We start from the raw sequence: 20,691 nt of genomic DNA on the forward strand, positions 1-20,691 counted from the left end.
TAGAGTGCCCCTGAGCAAGCCACTGAATCAACAACAAAACCCCCTGCACAAACGCAGTTGCCACTGGGAAACAGCGTACATAGTTTTCATTTTGTTATGTACCAGACTCCACCACAGGATGCAACAAATTGTTCCCCATTCACAAGTTGTTCAAGTATCACGCTAAATACAACCGTCATCCCCTTGTATAAATAACCGGTACTCATTTCAACAGCCCTGAGCCACGCCGGAACGTGTGTGTGTGTGTGTGTGTGTTTGTGTGTTTGTAAGTGTTTATGTACACAGAAAAAATGTTGTGCGGCCTGAAGTTCGCTTTGTTCCTGCCTTTGTCCTGCTGGCCCTAACGGGGCCCCCCTGGGTGTGATGGAAACACAAGGATCTGACATTGTCTTGAGGGGAAGGGTCAGCTTTTTACAAGAGGTCATTCACTGTGTGCGCGGTGTTTCTTTATTATATTATTCACTTTTTCTTTTTTGTCATGTTTTGGACCTTCATTCACCTTTGACCAGCACACACACTCGCATACACAAACACGCACTCACACTCACACGCGGATACAGACATGCACAAAAACACACACACACACACACACACACACACACACACACACACACACAGACTCACACACACACACAGACTCACACACACACACATTCAAACACACACACACAGACACACACACACACACACACACACACACACACACACACACACACACACACACACACACACACACACACACACACACACACACACACACAATTGCAACCGTCATCAGCGGTCGCAGTTTCTGTATTGTTGCTCGGCTGTCCGTGAGTGGTGTTAGCTCCTGTGTGGCCGCTGGCGCGGGGTAATCTCAGAACCACTGTCTGAAAACATTATTGTGCAGAACCCCGCTGTGAAGACCAGGTCAGGGCTGCGTGTTCCCCCCTGCTGAGCGGCAGACAGAAAGAGGCGATACGCTAAAAATAATCAAAGCGGAAGACGGGGCGGGTTGATCTCAGGAGAAGGACGTCCTCGTTCGCCCTGTACTTTGTCCGGACGCAAACATTATTGTTTTTTAAGGTGAGTCTTCGCTGGGAGCTACCTTGAGCACGGAAGCAGTCTGTGGCGGACCGTTTGTGCGTCTGGATCACAGTTGATTGATGAGAGTGGGAGCGTTTCCTCTCAGCTCGAGGCAAGGCTACGCGACCGCTTTCCTGCCAAGTCTAGCACGGGGGGGTTCTTCGAGTCCAAAATGCTAAATCTTCCCGGCGACAACAAAACCTTCCCCTGGCCTCACACACTCCTACACAACCGCTCGGGGGGGGGGGGGGGCCCTGGTTTACCTGCTAGCCCAAAACTAGCGCTCGGCACCAGAATGTATTGTACCGAGCGGGCGTGTTTCACCCTAGGGCCCGACCGCGAAGACCGAGAGCGCAGTAAGACACTAGCAGGGGCCGTTAATTACATCACCGACCGGGCAAGAGCACAAGACCCCTCCCCATCTCCCCCCAAAAAAATAAATGCCGCCATTAAAGTATAACAAAAACAAAAACATAACCATAAAACAAATGGCAGCAGGACCGCCCAGCGATGAATTGTAAACGCTTGGTGGATACAAGGCACGGCAAAGGTCTCAACTTTTATTTCGGTGCACCACTGCTGTCTCTCGTAAACGGATGAACACATGTGGCGGTGGGCAGGATATTGTGGCTGCCCTTTTTTGGCTCTGGGTCAAGAGGTTCTGGGTTCCAGCCCCAGTGCCTGCAAGCATCCCTCAGGAAGATGTATCTGTCCTACCTGCTCCCTAATGGAATGGAAAAAAGCCCTTTAGGACACTTTGGATGAATGCGATGGCATAACCCCCCTCATGCATAGTGCTGCCATGCACACGCACGTGGCCCACTGGGTGCCTCCCTGCTTGATCTTGCGGCAGTCACACTATAACCATGCCACGGTCCAAGGCCCAAGATGTCCCTTCAGATACAGTCCCCCGGGCTTTGCCTTCCAGGAATGGTGGACGCTCTCCCCTCTCTTTGCTGCCAAAGCCCGGCTCAGTGCCCGGCCCCTGTAGGATAACACATCTGGTCACAGCACTGTGCAGCCTACCCTGATACGTCTGCTCTCGAGAAGAAGAAGAAGAAGAAAGACCGTTTCACTATCAGCGTGTACGACCGTCATTTGCACAGGAAGCGAGGGAGGCCACGCCCCATAGACGATCAAGTGTCTCGCTTGCTTGTTGTTTTATGGCCGGCCTGCAGCTACATCTGCCTCAAAGAGGATCCGTAGACCCGAGTGAGGCAGGCCCAGGATGAGCTTCTCATGACGCATGCAGATAGGCAAATTGTGTATTGAGAAAGGGGTCATAAACTGGCTGTGTATTGGCGTTATTTTGTTTTTGAGTGTGTGAGAGTGTATGTGTATGCGTGTGTGTGTATCGCGTGTGTGTGGTTGGTGTAAGTGCTCTTTGTTGTTGAGGAATGTGAGCATTAGACATGAGGACACATTCTTTCAAATTAAGTCTACGCCATGGGCGTCTTTCTTGTCGGGTGAGTTTGTTGTTTGCCAAGAGCCCTTCTTTCATCCTAATACCCCCCCCCCCCCCCCTCCCCACCCGGGATTTCACTGTACTGATAGTTTCACGTGCAGGACGAGCCATTATATATTATCATTTTCCCACTAAGGTCTTAGGACACAAATAGCCCCAAACCTAATAACTTGGCATACTGGGATAGTCTAGGGTAAATTGACAGGTAAGACACTAGTTTGCGTCAGTGTTAGGGCTTCAATGATGAATTGTTATGCGCTTTCCTAAGTAGTAATTCCGTCTGTATGTGTGTGTGAGTGTATGTCTGCGATTGTATGTCCTCGCAGATCATTAACCTATGTCATCACATGAGCGTATCTAAAAAGCTCAGGAAGGAACAGGACAGGAAACACAACAAACAGACATCCAGCGAGCTCACAGGAGGTTAACCCTGTGTTTCTCCCTCCCCCCCCCCACCGCAGCCGAGGACGAGGGCGTGTGGGAGAACGGCCTGTCGTACGAGTGCCGCACGCTGCTCTTCAAGGCCGTGCACAACCTGCTGGAGCGCTGCCTGGTCAACCGCGGCTTCGTGCGCATCGGCCGCTGGTTCGTCAAGCCCTACGAGAAGGACGAGAAGCCCATCAACAAGAGGTGAGTCCCGGGGGTTGCCCCGCGCAATTGGCTCGCCGCCAGCAGCCGCCATTCACTCTCTCTGTGTCCCTCCCGCTCTTCCTCATCCCCCTCTTTGTCGTGCTCTGTCTGGCGTCCATCTCATGCTTTTCTGTCTCTCACCCCAGCTCCCTCTCCCTGTCGTTATCGCCCATGCCCTCTCAACTCTCCGTGTCTCTGTCCCTCTCTCTGTTTCCATCCGTCTCTCGCACTCTTTGGCCTCTCCCACTTTCTCTCTTTGCGGGGGTGTGTTTTCCTCCTGCAACTTCTCATTTTCCATCCGCTACCCCTGTAGTGGTCACTGCAGAACGCCTCCTAACAAGGGACTGCCATGCCCATGGAATGCAAACACAGAGGCGGGACTTGCAGCTGACCGTTATTCTAATTGAATTAAGAAAGCTTTTGGAAACTTGACACGGGTTCAATTGACTTATTGAACCCATGACAGGGTGATTATGTCCGGACTGTGCACTTATCCTTTAAATGCCATTTCTGTTCATGCACCAAACGGGCAGACAACATGCATTTCCATACTAACTACAGTATGTGGGGTTGAGGCATGAAGCGTATAAGCTTAAAACTTAACTGTGTGGTATTGCATGAGTTCATTTTGCTCTCAAATGTTCTAGAGAAATACAGTGTGCGATTGTGCAGCTCTTTGCTATTCATCAACCTGGTTATCGCATCCCTGTTATTGAGAGTTCATTTATAAGGTAAAACGTATTATACACACAACTACGATGACGTTGACCTGAATTAATATTTTCTGTTCTTGGCCGGGATACTTGAGTCCCATGACTTGATACCTTGGCTCTACACGGACATTTCTCCTCTGCGGCTCGTTCTGTTCCCTGCGAAACACGTGTGCTGTTGCTGTGGATTGAGGAGGTCAGGTGACTGTGGGGCTTTGCAGTGTGTGTGTTTTTCTGCTTGTGTGAGGGGGTGAGCGTGCGTACGCGTTTAATGGGCCTGGAAACAGGAGCTGGGTCGTGTACATGCCAACGGCAGACAAAAGTACAGCATGGGTGCTCTGGTTTTAAATTTCCCATCTCCAAACCTGCACTCGGAAACTAAACATGACCCACCCAGACCAGATAATGAAAGATAATGAAAGGGAGAGATTGTGGATGGCTTGTCATAAACAAAACAATAAAGCAAAGCAAAGCAGTTTTCCTTCCTGAGGCGCATGTGCTCGATGTCACTCTCTGGTTTGAGCTCTCTCCCTATCAGATCGTCTTTTCTCTTTCCACCCTTTTCCCCGTCAGTCTTTACAGCATTCTGTCTTAATTCTGTCTTTTTGCTGCCCGCGTCGATAGTAGGCTGCGCTCTCACTCTCCCATACTCTCTCGCTCTCTCTCTCCCTTCGTCTCTCACTCTACCCCTCTCTCTCCCGTTCTCACTCTCCCTCACCCCCTCAATCTCTCTCTCTCCCTCTCACCCTCGTCTCCGAGCAGACTGGGCAGGTTATAAATAGTGGTTCAGCCACCCAGAAACGCAGAGTCGCGGAGGATGTTGTTGCCTCCCTCCCCTCCCCTCCCCTCTCCGCCCAGCTCCTCTTGCTTTGTTCTTCTGCAACCTCCGCAGCCTCCCTGGGACTACAGCAAACAAAGCCTCGCCGAGCTGTGACGGAAATCAACAACAAGATCTCCTTTATTTGTCCTTAAGCGTGGAGGGGTGTTTAGTCGTGCGACGTCGCTGGCGCACTCGGCTCTCATCTCCGGGGAAATATTTGTCTTGTGGTAATCAGTGCTGAATGGGGCTGTTACAGTCAAACACTTTTCTTCTGCCACCTTGTTTATTTATTTAGTTAGCATTGTCACGGTGCACTTCACACTCTCACCACCCTCCACCCCTAGCCCCCAGCCCCCGCACACCTTCCCCATTGGACCGAAATGCTGCTGTTGAAGTAGTTAAATGTAGCAATTTAGCTCTGTAATGAGCTACCTGTGGCTCGTCCTGGTGATGGCACCTAGAAAGCTAGCATTTAGCACACATTGCTCTGGGTCACTGTGATGAAGACCCCTCCACCCTCTCGGCTTGATTGGAAATTATTAATCAGTCGGCGGTTGATCAAATCTGTAATCATGTAACAGGTACTGGCTGTTCTTCTGGTGGAAATGGTTTTCTAAAGGAGCCCTTCCATGATGATTTAGGACATCATTTATCAAATATTATCCGTATGAAGACGAGCACTTGGCAGGCTAACTCCTGCTAGACTGCTCTTCTCTTTGGGTACTGCAAGCCTGCATGCCCTGGGAACCAACAAGTGGTTCTTCAAGAGCAGTCTGTGACCCTGCCCCGCCACACTCCAGCTCCTTCACCCACCTCATCCACAGCAGCACGCGATCAAACTTCACCTCCATTACCACCAGCCCCTGTGCCACCACCACCCCCTGCGCCACGATAACCCCCTCCTCCCTCTCCTCCTTCTCCTCCTAGAAACTCCCTGTCAGCATGCCATGAGATCCTCATCTAAATCTAGCTGAGTAAATCAGCTTTTTACCACCTGCCAGTTTAAAACTACGGAAGCCAATTGCTGCAACAACAGAAAAGTTATCTTGTGTTAATGATTTACGTGATACTGAACTCATCTCATAAAAATGACAAAACGGATCACGTAATGACAATACTTTCACGGTCATAGGTGATACAGAACTTTATCTTGTAATAGCAAAGAAACTCAGGGCATTTCTGTATGTCAAGGGATACTTAGGTGGTGTAGTAGAATTAATTAGGTTTTACTTTCTTCATGTCTTAAGACATTTTCAGACGAGCAATTATCGTAGTAGATAGTCACCGGCCGTGACATCAGGGAATGACTTCCGTCATCGGATGTTCTCGTAATTAACTGTTTCATTCCGAATCCAATATTAATGTCATAGCTTCCTCGTTATCTAGTGATCGTTCGGTACCAGGTATATTGAACAACAACACTTTTTCTGTTGTGGCAGCAATGCACATCCGTACGACAGACTGCATTCAATCTTTTTTCTGCTCCCTCAATAAACACTTCATCCCTGATATGTCATTTTTCTTGTTATTTATTCAATAAAAAATTATATTAGGTAAAGAATGTTCCCGTTGTCACATTGGGCGGGGGGGGGGGGGGTACTTGAAGAGGAAGTGCACCCTGCTGCGCGTGCCGTGCCGTGCAGCCCCTTCTCGGAGAGGGGATGCTGGATTACAGTTAATAATTAATGTGCCGGGGCTGAAAGTGGGTGTGTTTAATTCATGGATTGTTGGTAGAGCTGCCGTCTGCTGGATTAACATCACGGCCCCCTTGTGCAGAATGTGGTGTTACATTATTAAGTTGTTTCTAGCAATATTTCATCATATTGCAAACAATCATTGAAACACTATAATACTTTCGGTAGACATGGGGTAAAAATCGATAGCATAATCGTTATATATGCCACCTGAAGGGGCTGTTATCAAAAGCCTGTTAAAAAACTATGAGTTCATACATTTCTTAGCATGGGTAGTTAGAATCGATTGATTAATCGATTGAGTGATTTTTAATTGTGTTTCTAATCATCAGGGCTACCCATATCTGCCCTGCTGTCCTGATCCCAGGCCTTCCTTAATAGCCCTTTAAACTGGCAAATGTGTTCCAAGTTAACCCAGACATCAGATTTCTTTCGTTGCCTATTGATTTGTATTGATGCTCCCTTGTGAAGGTTACATTGATGTGACGGAAAATCGACCCGTAGAGAAGAGTGAGCATCCAAAGCCGCTTCCAAACACTGAATACAAACTGACAGTCCCTTGCATTACACCGGATTGGGGCGTGTGTGTTTGTTTGTGTTTGTGTGTGCGTGTCAGAGATTCCCAGCATTACTAGGGCAGATCTTGCAGCAATGCTTGCAATACCTGCTCTGAATGACCACTCGTCAGTCCTTTAAATGGACTGGCAGCCTGAGTGACACCTTTTAATTCGCAGAAAGAGCTGCAGTCATCATTATAGTCCCTGCCACCTGTGTGTGTGTGTGTGTGTGTGTGTGTGTGTGTGTGTGTGTGTGTGTGTGTGTGTGTGTGTGTGTGTGTGTGTGTGTGTGTGTGTGTGTGTGTGTGTGTGTGACTGAGTGAGTGTGTGACTGAGTGAGTGAGTGCATGTGTGCACACACAGACAAACAATGCGCACGGCCCCTATTGGTTGAGCCTGTTGCTACTTGACATCACCCAAACCTAAAACCTCAGCTGGTTTTCAAATGCTTACATCACTCACTCTCTCTGTCTCTCCCTCTCTCCCTTCCATCTCTCTCTCCTCTTTCCTTTCCCCCTCGCTCGCTCTCCTTCATCCCTCCCCCCTCTCTCTCCTGTCTATCTCTCGGTTTCGGCAGCAGTGTGTTTTTTTTGTCTGTCTGCAGTTGGTCTGATGCTGCCTCCAGTTAGACAGGCGAGGGAGGGAGACGTAACTCCTCCCGGTTGCCATGGCAGCAGTAAAATGCCTCTTGGGATTAAATGTTTCCATGGTGAGGGGTAATGCTTGTGCCTTACTGGCTAGTTTAAGGCCAATTATTTCTTCCTTAACTTCTTTCGGACGTTCTATTTTTTTGTATTAGTGTAGGTTTTTTACGCATACATACATACATACATGCATACATACATACATACATACATACATACACATACATACATACATACATACATACATACATACATACATACATACATACATACATACATACATACATACATACATACATACATACATACATACATACATACATACATACATACATACATACATGCAGTAGTGCATACATACCTTTGTACACAGATTTGCAGTGTGTGCCGGCTGATATTGGTAATTTTTTTTTAACAATTATCTATACATGTATATAAACATTTATATATTCGGAGGGAGGGAGAAAGAGAGAGAGATTGGTAATAAACCAATCAGAACTGCTCTTCGTTAATAGTGGAAGAGATGGCAGTCACATGCGTAGTAGTCTCTGAGCAGCAGTGCTGTCTGCATACCAGCATAGGAGAAGAGCTCAAAGCAACACCTAATGTATTGCAAACTCCACACGAATATTTGCTTTCAACTGTGAAGCATTTTACTTTAGTATTTTACATTGTGCTCTGTGCCAGTTTACTCGCCTCTTCAATGAGACTGTAAGATTACATCAACAACATCTACATCATCATCAGCGTCTCACATCAAAAACTCATTCGTAGTGGGGAAAGCCAAACACGCATAACGGATTCGTATTTATATTTACCCAAAGGGCCTAAATAGATGGATTAGGCCTCTCGTTACTTCCTCCACCCATCTTCCCTCACACCTTGCTGTTCGGGCGGCAAGCACACACACTTGCGATGGCAAACCCCCCCTCCTCGCTCCCCACGAGAAAAATAAACGCAAATCACATCACACGAAAAAATTAATCATTCGTATAGGCGACAAAATGCTTTGTAACAGAACTTAAAAAGAACTCATTCGATACTAGTGTACTTATTTTCTCTCTTCCTCCATCTAGTCATTTCTGCTTCTCACACACCTTTGCTTTCTCAAGCAAACATTCTGCAAGACACACTACCCTGCCCTGTACTTGTTCTTTTTCCGACTTGTTGTTTATTGAACACAAATCGACATCAACTCCAAAGCTCGGCTATCGGTTTCTGTGATGACTTATAATCAGAAAAACCTATCAGCTGTGCCTTGATGTGATTGACTCTGTTGATCACTCTTTCACTTTTTCTCCTCCTCACGCTTAGTCACACAGAGAGTCATCGCATCGCATCACAACAACACACTGTAATGAAATAATAACGCCTTCATGCCGGGCGCTTTGTTCAGCGTTTTCCCCTGCAGAGGTGGGGGTGTGTTTACGAGAGAGAGAGAGAGAGAGAGAGAGAGAGAGAGCATCGTTGGCATCCCCACGTGCACCAACTCACGCTGAGGTTTCTCCTTATTCTACAGCGCATTTAAGTGTTCCTATGCAACTCAATACGTCTCATGCACATAATTAAAAACACACGGTTTAATTATGTTTCCGTGGGAATTCTGTTAATAAAGTGTTTTCACCGTAAGGCCCAGGCATCGTGGGACATGCTGCCCTGCATCCTGCACACGCAGTCTTCCTGCACACATCTCTGTGTATGTTTACGTGTTTATACAAGTATGTGTTAAGTGCTCAAGTCTTCTCTCTCTCTCTCTCTCTCTCTCTCTCTCTCTCTCTCTCTCTCTCTCTCTCTCTCTCTCTCTCTCTCTCTCTCTCTCTCTCTCTCTCTCTCTCTCTCTCTCTCTCTCTCTCTCTCTCTCTCTCTCTCTCTCTCTCTCTCTCTCCTGTTGTGCTGAGCCAAGAGAAAGCGGAGAGCAGTGCTTCGTTAAGTAGGACAGTGCAGGATAAAGGGCCCACTGCCTTTAGTCTGGGGCTAAAGCGCTAAATTTATCTTCCCCGGTGTTGCGCATGTGTACTCACACAAACACAGGCAGACACACACGCATGCACATACACACACACACACTCACACACACACAGAAATTTGCTGGTCAACAGTCCTCCGTGCACGCAGTCTGCGTCGGTCTGTGCTGACAACGCTTACATGCGCGTGTACACGTTGTGCCTGTTGGATGAGCACTATGACGGGGCCCATGCGCAGTGGACTCCCACAGCACCCAGTGTGCACTACGTCACTGCATACACGCGTAGGTAATCCACACCACTTTCTTCAGCACCTTCCTCACCACCAGGTGAATCAACCCCCCGGGCTTCCTCTGTTGCTGTAGCAACAGGGATATCAAAGGGCACCGTGCATCTCTAGACCTCCGAATATAATAATAATAATATTAACAATAATCATTAATCATTAAAAATCATTGCTTTTATATGGCACTCAGAGCACCCAAAGTGTGTGTGTGTGTGTGTGTTTGTGTGTGTGTGTGGTTGGGGTGGGGGGGGGGTTGCACTACTACCAGCGTGTAGCACCCACCTGGGACCAAACCCTGGCCATCGTGTTGGAGAGGTGGGGCATTGAATGAATGAGTGAAACGTCCCCCGTGGGGAACATGCGCTCAGTGCTGGGGTCTAACACTGAGCGCCACCCGCTGGTTCAATAGGTCCAGCGGTCGGTTTATTACCCGTCAAATAGTTTTCATTGGGTTTCAAGTACCCGATCCATCTCATTGCAAAAAAAACTTGGCTTCCCGAGGGGGCCAGCCACATGCATTGAAGAGACGTTCGGTACATCAACATCTTATTCGATTTGTCACGGAACGCAACGAGACAAGAACGTCATTAATCTCAAATAGCTGAGAAATGAGTAATGCAGGGCAAAAAAAAAACGCTCGGTGTCTGATTTCCGAGGCTTCCTGCCAGTTGTCCTGATTTAGCACCATAACTTCCATCTGCATAATGTTAGCCAGAGGGCTGAGTGAGAGAGACGGAGAGACAGAGGAAGAGACGGATAGAGAGGATTCCTTTCATATCCTTGAAGCTCCCAGTCTTCATTCATGCAATTTTTGCATTGTGTGGAATAGCAAGTACCCTGCTGGTTTGAGAGTCAGGCGAGGCGTCTGCAGAGGCTCGTAGAAGCAGCAGACGAGGACCAAGGCGTCGTAGTTAATCCTTCACCCTTTTACCTCTGACCCCTGACCCAGTCCTCAATTCCCTCTTGCACCCCCCTCACCGCCAAGTTTCTTAGTAACAGTTTGTGTGTGTCTGTGTGTGTGTGATTAATCCAGAGGTTTGGACAAATGGCGTACATTTGAGGCGTAATCCCTTGAACGGTAGCTGGCCTGTCGCCCAGGTCTGGCAGAGCCCGCCGCCAGGGAGCGACGGCCATGTGTCCAGGAATACCGGCGGGGGTATCGACAGCTACTGGGCAGGATAGCGTAGCGCTGCCCCCCCCCCCCACCCACCCACCCCCAGCCAAACAGGTAGCCAGTCCCCACAGCCTCTCTGTAGGCCTCCTTGGGCGAGACACCGAACCCCCCCCATCTCTGCTCCTTACCGGCCTGTATCTACAAGTCACTACAACCCCGTTAGAACAGACAGAGCTCCTCCTAAAGGACTTGAGGTAATTGCCATAACGGGAAGGGTCTGCAGTAATGTGTTGACCACGGCTGGACGGCACCCCGTGGGAACACGCCACCTGAAACAAACAACCCGTGGAATTAGGCGTCGTTAAACCGTGAAGCTGGGGCGGGGGGGGCGGTGGGGAAAGGGAGAAGATTACTCTACAAGTGTTGTGGCTAATATGCTCAGACAATAGCCGAGCGTAGCGTCTGTGAGCTCACAGGAGGAGGCTCAGCGTAAACCCTCGATAAGGCCGGCTAATTGGTCGAGGCCGCGTGTGCGCTGAACCTTTTTACGGCGCCGGCCGGCAGGAGCAGGCGGCCCTAATGACACGGTACGAGTGTGGCCGCGAGTGCACTCGCAGCTATGTTGCACCGGATCCAATGCAGCACAATAATGCAGGGTGCTTCACCTACCATGGAGCAAATCTGCCTTACAGCAAAACCAAGTTCCATTCCTCAGCGCTCGTTCAAATCAAGCCTCTCTGCCCTGGCCATGATGGCACACAATCCCATTATTTAAATAGATGAAATAAATGCAATGAATTCTTGTCAGTTCTAATGGCCCTGACGAGGGATCGATGACGGTAACGAGGGTGCTTTTGATTGGCTCCTGCTCGGGATGGCTTGAGGCAGGGTAGTCGGCTGCTTTCACCAGCTTACTTCATCATCCATTAATAGAAGGAAGCCCTTGTGACAAAACTGCTCCATATCAAACCATCTGGGAGCGTGCACGTGGGCCGGGCGTGCACGGCTCGGGTTAAGGAGAGGAAAAAGTATCTGGTTCAGAATGTGTCAACAGCAGGTGCACCAGGGAACCCTTGTGTGTGTGTGGGGTGTGGGGTGTGGGGTGTGGGGTGTGGGGTGTGGGGTGTGTGTGTGTGTGTGTGGGGTGTGGGGTGTGGGGTGTGGGGTGTGGGGTGTGCGAGCGTTTAACATTTTTTTTTAAATGCACCCCAGCTGTCAGTCATGTGTGTCAGTGTGTGCGCACGTAGGTCTATGTGCCATTTCTATCAACTTGCATGCCATCAGGTGTCTTCCTGTGTATGCTTATTCTCTCGCTCCCTTTCTCTTCCTCTTTCTCTTTCTCTCTTTCTTTCCCCTCTATTTTTTATCTCTCCCTCTCGTTCTCAGTATGACTAATATATGGGGCTAAATAGCTCCCCCTCACTCCATTTGGGGCCAATAGGTCAATTGGTGGTAAAGATTGGTGTTTGGGTTTAAGAGCGAGGGACAGTGAGCCTGATACCTTCCTGTTAGTTCTGGGCAGTAAGACCTGAAATTGTTAGGGTCATGTATTTTAAATCAAATATTTTTTTCATCCAATATAACGGTAAATACTTTAGATACGTGTCTGTGTGTGTGTGTGTGTGTGTGTGTGTGTGTGTGTGTGTGTGTGTGTGTGTGTGTGTGTGTGTGTGTGTGTGTGTGTGTGTGTGTGTGTGTGTGTGTGTGTTTGTGTAAGATATACAGCAATGCGTGTCCCAAGCCAATTGGGAAGAGGTCTCTTCAGGTCTCTGCTTAAATGTTAAATAAGTATCAAAAGTAATGCCTCATTGCTTTCAATTTCTTTCTTTTATTCAAGAAGAAAAACTAGCCCCATATGTATTACCAAGCAGTAGTATTTCAGTGTAGTGTTTTCCTTAGTCTTGAGTGGGATATTTTCTAAAAATAGTGCTATAGCTGTCAGGTTTGGTGCTTGTGTGCGTGTGCATGGATGTGGTGACTTAGCAGCGGACGTGGGGTGGACTCTCTGTGGTGTGGTGATCGTCATACAGTGTGAAAGAGGATATGTAATAAGACCATGGAAACTCTCTCTCCTTATCTCCCGCCCACTCTCTCTCTTTTTCTATCTCTCCTGTTCCCTCTCTCTCGCTCTTCGCTTTCAATTTTTTTTCCCCTGAAATGAAACGTGAAACTGACCACTCTAACAATGGGCAGGGTGTGTGGTATTTGTGTGTGTGTGTGTGTGTGGTGCTGGCAGGATACTCCATACAGATGCTAGGCTATGACACACAGCCTGCTAGCAGCCAAAGGCCGCTGGATGAGCGGCTGGAAGCCAAAGTTTGCATCGTACATCGCACTGCAGCATTAGCCAGCTCTAGGTTACTTTCAAGACGTTCCACTCCAGCGCTGGGTGGAATGTCAAAACGAATAACACGGTTGTTTATGGTTTATTTATAGTTGCATTGTGTATATTTTTAGGCAGATTGGAGAATCTGTTCTTTGGGAAATGCAAATAAGCAATCATTTTCCCCCAAAAAATACTTTTTAAATTAAATAAGGAAAAGACGTGTAAATGCTGAGGGTGCATAAATGCCTGAACAGTCTTATTCACTAGGGCTGGGTCATTTTAAAACATGGTTTGTTAATTAGTCAACGAAACGCCTAGATGAAGATTAAGATGACTATCGCGATTGCAATCTCGCGGTCAACCAGCTGGGACTTTAGCAATTACAAACGTGCCAAACGGTGGCTATGCTATGCTAGCCATGCTAGCTTTCGCACATTTTCCCATTTCGTTCTGAACATCCTAAAGAACTACTGAATCACTGTGGAGGAAGTCAGGGAGATGCCATAAAAAAAGAATGCACACGCTACACCGCTCACTCTCTATTGTCCTGGTCCACATGAAATCCATTGATCCTCAGTGAGTCTGTTCACATTGGCCGCCTCTCCTCATGTAGTACATGCAGAGTCAGATTGGCGGGCCAGGCGGGGTCTTGTTTGGTGGGAAGACGGTTTGAGAGTCTGTGTGTGTTCCCCCACCCCCGCACTAGACCAGATGATATTATTACCATCCGAGGAACCGCCGTGTCCAACTCTCTGATGTGGGCCAGGTTCGTTGGACCAGAACACGACTTGTTTCACACCTTTTTGTCGCTGACACTTTGTTGCTTACATCTGTTTCCTCCAGCTCACCGTCGAAAGAGAAACACACTCGCAGAGCTGTGAGTGTGTGGGTGTGTGGGCGTGTGTGTGCGCTAACCCGAGTCAGATCTAGCCAAAGATTTTGCGTGCAATTTGGACCCAGGCCGACACAGCGCCCCACGAGCACTTGTTTCTTTGTTTCGATGTTGCCTTGTTTGATTTTGCTCGCGGCACTTGCAGACTGGAGTGTGTGCGTCTGTTTTAGCATCAGGTCGAATGAGGGCCCTTTCACTGATTACGCTGCCGACAGTGCAACGTGCAGGGACACTGGTTAAGTAAGGTCGTGACTTGCCTACCTCCCTTTCTGTACTGCTGGTCACACTAGTGAGAGACTCATACCTTGCCTTGTTCGGACCCAAATCGACGTGATACACCATCGCATGATTGCAGCAGTGTATGTGTTTCAGGCTTTGTTTGTGTGCTTTGTAATGCTACACCTTTTTGTTTGTTTGCCAAATCAAAGAGGGAAGTAGTGACCTCAAGTCCTCGTGCACAACTGTGAGTACACGTAAGTCACGCGTACACACACGCGTGAGTGGTGACAGACCGCAATGCTGATTATTTCTGTCTCTCTGTCTGTCCGTCTGTTTGTCTGTCTCCACCAGCTGTCCTGCTAATGGGTGGGCTGTCACTCTGGCCCGCCCCTCATCTGGTGGAACGTCATGCACACACACACACACACACACACACACACACACACACACACACACACACACACACACACACACACACACACACACACACACACACACACACACACACACACACACACACACACCATCAGGTGGCTTACCAGGTGTGTGACCTGTGTGTCTACCTGGTCGGTCCAGGCAGGTGTAATTTAGCACCTGAGCAGCCGTGAGACACTGCCTCAACCAGGTCTGTGCACATAGCTCACTCTCTGACGCAAGGCCAAATGTCTCACGGGCAACTGACATCTAACAGGCTGTGACTCACAGGCATCGTCTAATCTCTCCTCTACCACGTTCACAAAAAGGAAAGGTGCTCCTGTGTTTGTGGTAGGTTAATACTATATACCCAAAGGGGAAACAGCATGGGGAGAAAAAAAGAATGAAAAAAGATCTCCATGTCAATTAATGCCTCCACTAAAACTACCTATCATCGAATGAGCTAACACAACAGGGATTTGGCCCATGGCCCATCGTTGGGAGCCTTTTGTATTTGGGCTATTATGAATGTCACAAACTGGGTGACGTTGGCGAAATTGTTTGTTTGGAAAAGTACTGCTTAGCAGCGTAGGTGTCGCCAAAGAGAACGAATGAGAATCTTTGAGATTGCCGCCTTAAATTAAAGGGCCCCTATTATACCACCAGGGTTGAGCGGGATTAGCCACTACAAGCCATTTGAAAACCTGCCTTTCCATGTGCCTTAGCGACATCACAAGTGGGAAAAAGGCAGATCTTCAAACGCCTTGTAATGGCTTATCACACTCACCCCTGGTGGTATAATAGGAGCCCTTTAAAACAAGGATAGATGAGGGGTAACATGAAGGGTGATGTGGTTCGTTGGACTCTAAACTTCATCTGTTTTCTTTGCATATTACTAGTAATAATATTGGATTCATTTATTCTAAAATAAATGTCGTCCAATCATGGAAGGGCTGTAAATGCTGCCGGGCGAATATACCAGTACAAGTGTACTTGTACTGGAATAGCACAAGTGATGCGTACGTAAGTGATGAAATGTGCACCGTGAAAAAGTGTTTGTTCCTCTCTGACTGGTGTGTCCCCTCTCCTCTCCTTGATCCAACTCTATTATAGCGCTCTTTGTCAAATAACGTGTCATCTGGACCCAAAGCGAGAGACTTAACTAAGGCAGTCAAGATGAAGAGGCGGAAGGAGGGCATCTTCAGTGCGCGTAGGAGGCTTTATCTCGCTTGCGCTCTCTCTCTCACTCTCACTCACTCACTCACTCACTCACACACTCACTCACTCACTCACTCACTCACTCACCCACTCACCCACTCACTCACTCACTCACTCACTCACTCACTCACTCACTCACTCACTCACTCACTCACTCACTCACTCACTCACTCACTCACTCACTCACTCACTCACTCACTCACTCACTCACTCACTCATCCCTCTCGCTCTGGGAAACCGGTAAATCCTCTGCAGAGGTAGGTGTACCTGAGAAAGAGAGAGAGATTGAAGAAAGAAAAGAAGCATTGAAGATATTTGCTTAACCAAATCCTCAGCAGTGGCAGCCCGACGTTTATTCTCTCTTAAAGCCTTTGCTCGTTCTTTAGCTCTAGGTGTGTGTTCACGTGTGTGTGCACAATGGATTGAGATCAGGTCGTGCCAGAGAGTACTGTCTCTGGAGACAGATACACCCTCTCCATCTCCCTCTGTCTCTCCCTCTCTGTGTCTTCGTCGGTCTGTCTCTCTCTCTCTCTCTCGCTCTCGCTCTAGCTCTCTCGCTCTCTCTCTCTCTCTCTCTCTCTCTCTCTCTCTCTCTCTCTCTCTCTCTCTCTCTCTCTCTCTCTCTCTCTCTCTCTCTTTTCCTCTATTCTCCCTCTACACTCCCTCTCCCTTACCTCCCTTGTTATTGTCCCCTTTCCTCTCTGGGGGCCTTTTGTTTGTGTCCCCAGCCGAGGTGTTGTCAGGGTGGGTGGGTTACAGTATGTGTGTGTGTGTGTGTGAGTGTGTGTATGTCTGTGTGTGTGTCTGCGTGAGAGGGTGACAGTCGTTGTGCATATGACACGCATGTTGCATAACAGAGCGCTCCACTTCATTTGTGTTTTACTGAAGCCTAGAGAAACACGCATCATGCATGAACACACACACAATTACAAACGCACACACGCACACACACACACAAACGCACACACACAATGTTAATACCAAATATCTGCAGCAGAGTGTAAGTTCGCTGCGGAATGACCTTTGCTGTGGGATAATGTCCTGAAAAAGCCCTGTGTAAAAAATGCAGAAAAACCCTGCAGTCTTCCTCCCTCTTTTTGTTTGTGGATTAAAGGCAGGCTTAACCTTCCGTCGCCGGGAACAGATGGCGTTACACAAGCGCTGTGTTTACTACCGACCGCCGGGCGACCCACCTCAGTGCACGTGCCGAGCGCCAAACACGCTTCATAAATCAAATATGTATCAGCGGTTGTTTTTCTGGCGACTTTACGCGGGGCTCTATTGTCTTTTTTATCGTGTAGCAGGACGCCTTTATCCACAGCCACCGACGGTGGATTTTGAGTTGCACTCGCGTCGGGCTCCTTACATCAGGGATGCTTCCTTCCCTGGGGAGGACTGCTGACAGTGGGAATCTAACCCAGAACCTTCAGGCTGGGAGACACAAACGAATGTACTATTAGACTATCCCACCCACCCTTTTGTGCAACAGGTCATGGTTAAAGTGCCGTGTGCGACCTTTTGACTGAATCCTGTATCGTGTGTGTGTGTGTTAACACTGTCGTGATGCCCAGACTCCATGCAACAGAAGGGGAGGGGCTTGTCTCTCCTCTTCTCCTTTGAAAGGGAAAGATGCACGTGTGCTGTTAATCGCCTCCCTTTTCCTGGTCCCTATCACTCTCCGTCTTTGCCTTTCATCTCCGTTCTGGCTTTTCTGCTTGGCACCCTGTCTATGAATAGGAGAGAGCGAGATAACTGTGCTCTCTCTCTCGGTCTCTCTCTCGCCTTTCTCTCTCTCTAACTCTCCTCTTCCTCGCCAACACTCTCTCTCTTTTTCTCTCCTCCCTCCCTCTTTCTCCCTCTCTCCCTCTCTCAAATCTCTTTACCCTCCATCTCCCCCCATTGCCTCCCCTCGTGTTCCCTCCCCTCTCCCTCTCAGCCCGTCACTCCCTCCCCGCCACACTATATCACACAGACTGACCCGTTTGACACGTCACCGTCTCCCCAGTGAGCCTCAACCTCACAGTGCTGTTCACTCCAATGACTCAAACCTCTGTGTCTCCGTCTCTCTCTCTCTCCCTCCCCCCCTCCAGCGAGCACCTGTCGTGCGCCTTCACCTTCTTCCTGCACGGCGACAGTAACGTGTGCACCAGCGTGGAGATCAACCAGCACCAGCCCGTCTACCACCTCACCATGGACCACCTCACCCTGGCCCAGCAGGCCCCCAGCCCCTTCCAAGGTGGGCCCCCTCGCTCCTCGGGTGTGTGTGTGTGTGTGTGTGTGTGTGTGTGTGTGTGTGTGTGTGTGTGTGTGTGTGTGTGTGTGTGTGTGTGTGTGTTTTGTGTGTTGTGTGTGTGTGTGTGTGTGTGTGTGTGCGTGTTTTGTGTTTTTGTGTATGTTTTCATGCGTGTTTATGTGTGTGCGTGTGTGTGTGTGTGTGTGTGGCTATGTTGCGCAAGAGTTTGCTTTATAGACGTCTTTTTTTTTTTCGGAAAAGGCAACAAATATCGCAATACATTTCAATGAGATGCGTTTGTGTTTGCGTGGGTTGTGTGCTTGCAAGAACATCCAGACTGGTGTGTGTGTGTGTGTGTGTGTGTGTGTGTGTGTGTGTGTGTGTGTGTGTGTGTGTGTGTGTGTGTGTGTGTGTGTGTGTGTGTGTGTGTGTGTGTGTGTGTGTGTGTGTGTGTATGTGCTTGTCTGTGTGTACTGGGGCACGCACGGTGCTTCAGTGTTTTCCGATGATTGCGACTCCCCTGACTGCTCAGCGGAGGACGGCGGTGAAGTCAGGCAGCATGTAACCCCTTAGCATTGTGCGCTTGAGATTGTCATCGTTTGGGATTTTGGCGTTCCTTTAAATAAGCGCCAAGTGTCGCGCTTGAGAGCCCTCGCCAAGATCATGTCAGCGCCGAGTTTGTTTTGCGCCCCAGAGCTGCAAATTGATTTGCTGCCAGCGGTCAGGTTGGAGTGAATCATGAAACTGTACGACTATATTCATGCAGTCTTTGTTTGCATTTTTTGCATTTATGCGCTTATAAACCTCTTCAAACAATTATAGCACTTCTGGAAAGCCGTGTTACAAACGACACATGTCGTACCAGCCTTGGTGTTAATTGCAGAGGAACATCGCTTACCCATAAGGACAAATACTTTTTATTTTTAAAGAAACTACTTAAAAAGCTTAGTTATTTTTTCCCTCATCTATTCTTATTATATTTGATTATGTCTGGGTTTATTTATTTATTTTATAGATTTAGAAATGTAATTAAACTAATGTTAGCTGACTAAAATTATGTTATTATGTTTTTATTATGATTGTGCACAATGCAAATTCATATGGGAATACAAATTGATAAGTAGAAACCATGTCTTGTGGAGCTTTTGTGTTTACATTGGCAAAATTTGGTCAGCATCCGTCTCAGCCAGCAGGCCTTTCCTCTGTAATGACAGCTGGTCTGAGAACAGCCCCCCACACCTGCAGCCCTAATAACAGTAATCACTTACACCATTGACCAAACAGACTCCACCACCCCCCGTCGTCTCCTCTAATACTCTGTTATTCTCTCTCTCTCTCTCTCTCTCTCTCTCTCTCTCTCTCTCTCTCTCTCTCTCTCTCTCTCTCTCTCTCTCTCTTTCTCTCTCTCTCTCTCACTCTAGCTATCTGTCTCTTTCTCGCTGTCGGTCTCTCTCGGGCTATCGCTATCTCTCTCTCTCTCTCTCTCTCTCTCTCTCTCTCTCTCTCTCTCTCTCTCTCTCTCTCTCTCTCTCTCTCTCTCTCTTGCAGTAACAATACCTTATAGTTTCAGGCTCAGTCCTCCTAATCAACCAGGAGAACCATCCCACGTTGTTTTGTGTTTACATGTGTACAATCCCTTCATATATCAACCCACTATTAGACAATTTATGCAAAAAACGTAGACCTGTTATGGTAAGTGCAAAAGCTGTTGAAGTCTCGGAGCATAGAACCAGAACACAGTGTGAGGATTCACTCAGAGAAACACATCCCTCCTAATCATTTCTGGTGATTACATCCATCTGTGTTTGCCCCATAGTGACAACTGATCTGCGTTGGCAGCAGCTCAACCCCATCCCATCTTTCAGTGTCAATGGTTGAGTACTCTGTGTACTATTATTATTGTTGTATGATCATCATTATTGTTATCTGGTGGTATTGTGTATCAAGTCAATAATCGTTTCCTACCGTTTTAAACCAATGCTTTCTAAATCACATTCCACTTGTATGGATTCAAATCTATTATTTATACGATACAATTTTTTACTTAGTTTTTATGTGTGTGTGTGTGTGTGTGTGTGTGTGTGTGTGTGTGTGTGTGTGTGTGTGTGTGTGTGTGTGTGTGTGTGTGTGTGTGTGTGTGTGTGTGTGTGTGTGTCCATTATTCCCTGCGGTTCCCCCTTGTGGTTTTATCTCGCCCTGGTCCGTCGAGCATAGCACCGCCAGGAACGGGATTTCTGTCGTTTTCATTCACACACACACACACACACACACACACACACACACACACACACACACACACACACACACACACACACACACACACACACACACACACACACACACACACACACACACACACACACACACACACACACACACACACACACACACACACACACACACACACCATACCTTCCCTCTCTTCTCCCAAGCTTGGCTC

At 48.1% G+C, this 20,691-nt stretch overlaps 1 protein-coding gene across 2 annotated transcripts in view; it reads left to right on the forward strand.

The window, feature by feature from the left end:
- The window catches only part of med13a (mediator complex subunit 13a), a 72,250-nt gene that overhangs the window by 15,906 nt on the left and 35,653 nt on the right, over positions 1–20,691 (forward strand). For both annotated transcript variants that reach the window (XM_030360401.1, XM_030360402.1), the window contains exons 3-4: positions 2,992–3,160; positions 18,109–18,254. In XM_030360401.1, coding sequence (XP_030216261.1) covers positions 2,992–3,160; positions 18,109–18,254 — 315 coding nt within the window. The remainder of the gene's footprint in view (positions 1–2,991; positions 3,161–18,108; positions 18,255–20,691) is intronic.

The sequence above is a fragment of the Gadus morhua genome, chromosome 7, assembly GCF_902167405.1.
Source record: "Gadus morhua chromosome 7, gadMor3.0, whole genome shotgun sequence".
NCBI lineage: Eukaryota > Metazoa > Chordata > Actinopteri > Gadiformes > Gadidae > Gadus > Gadus morhua.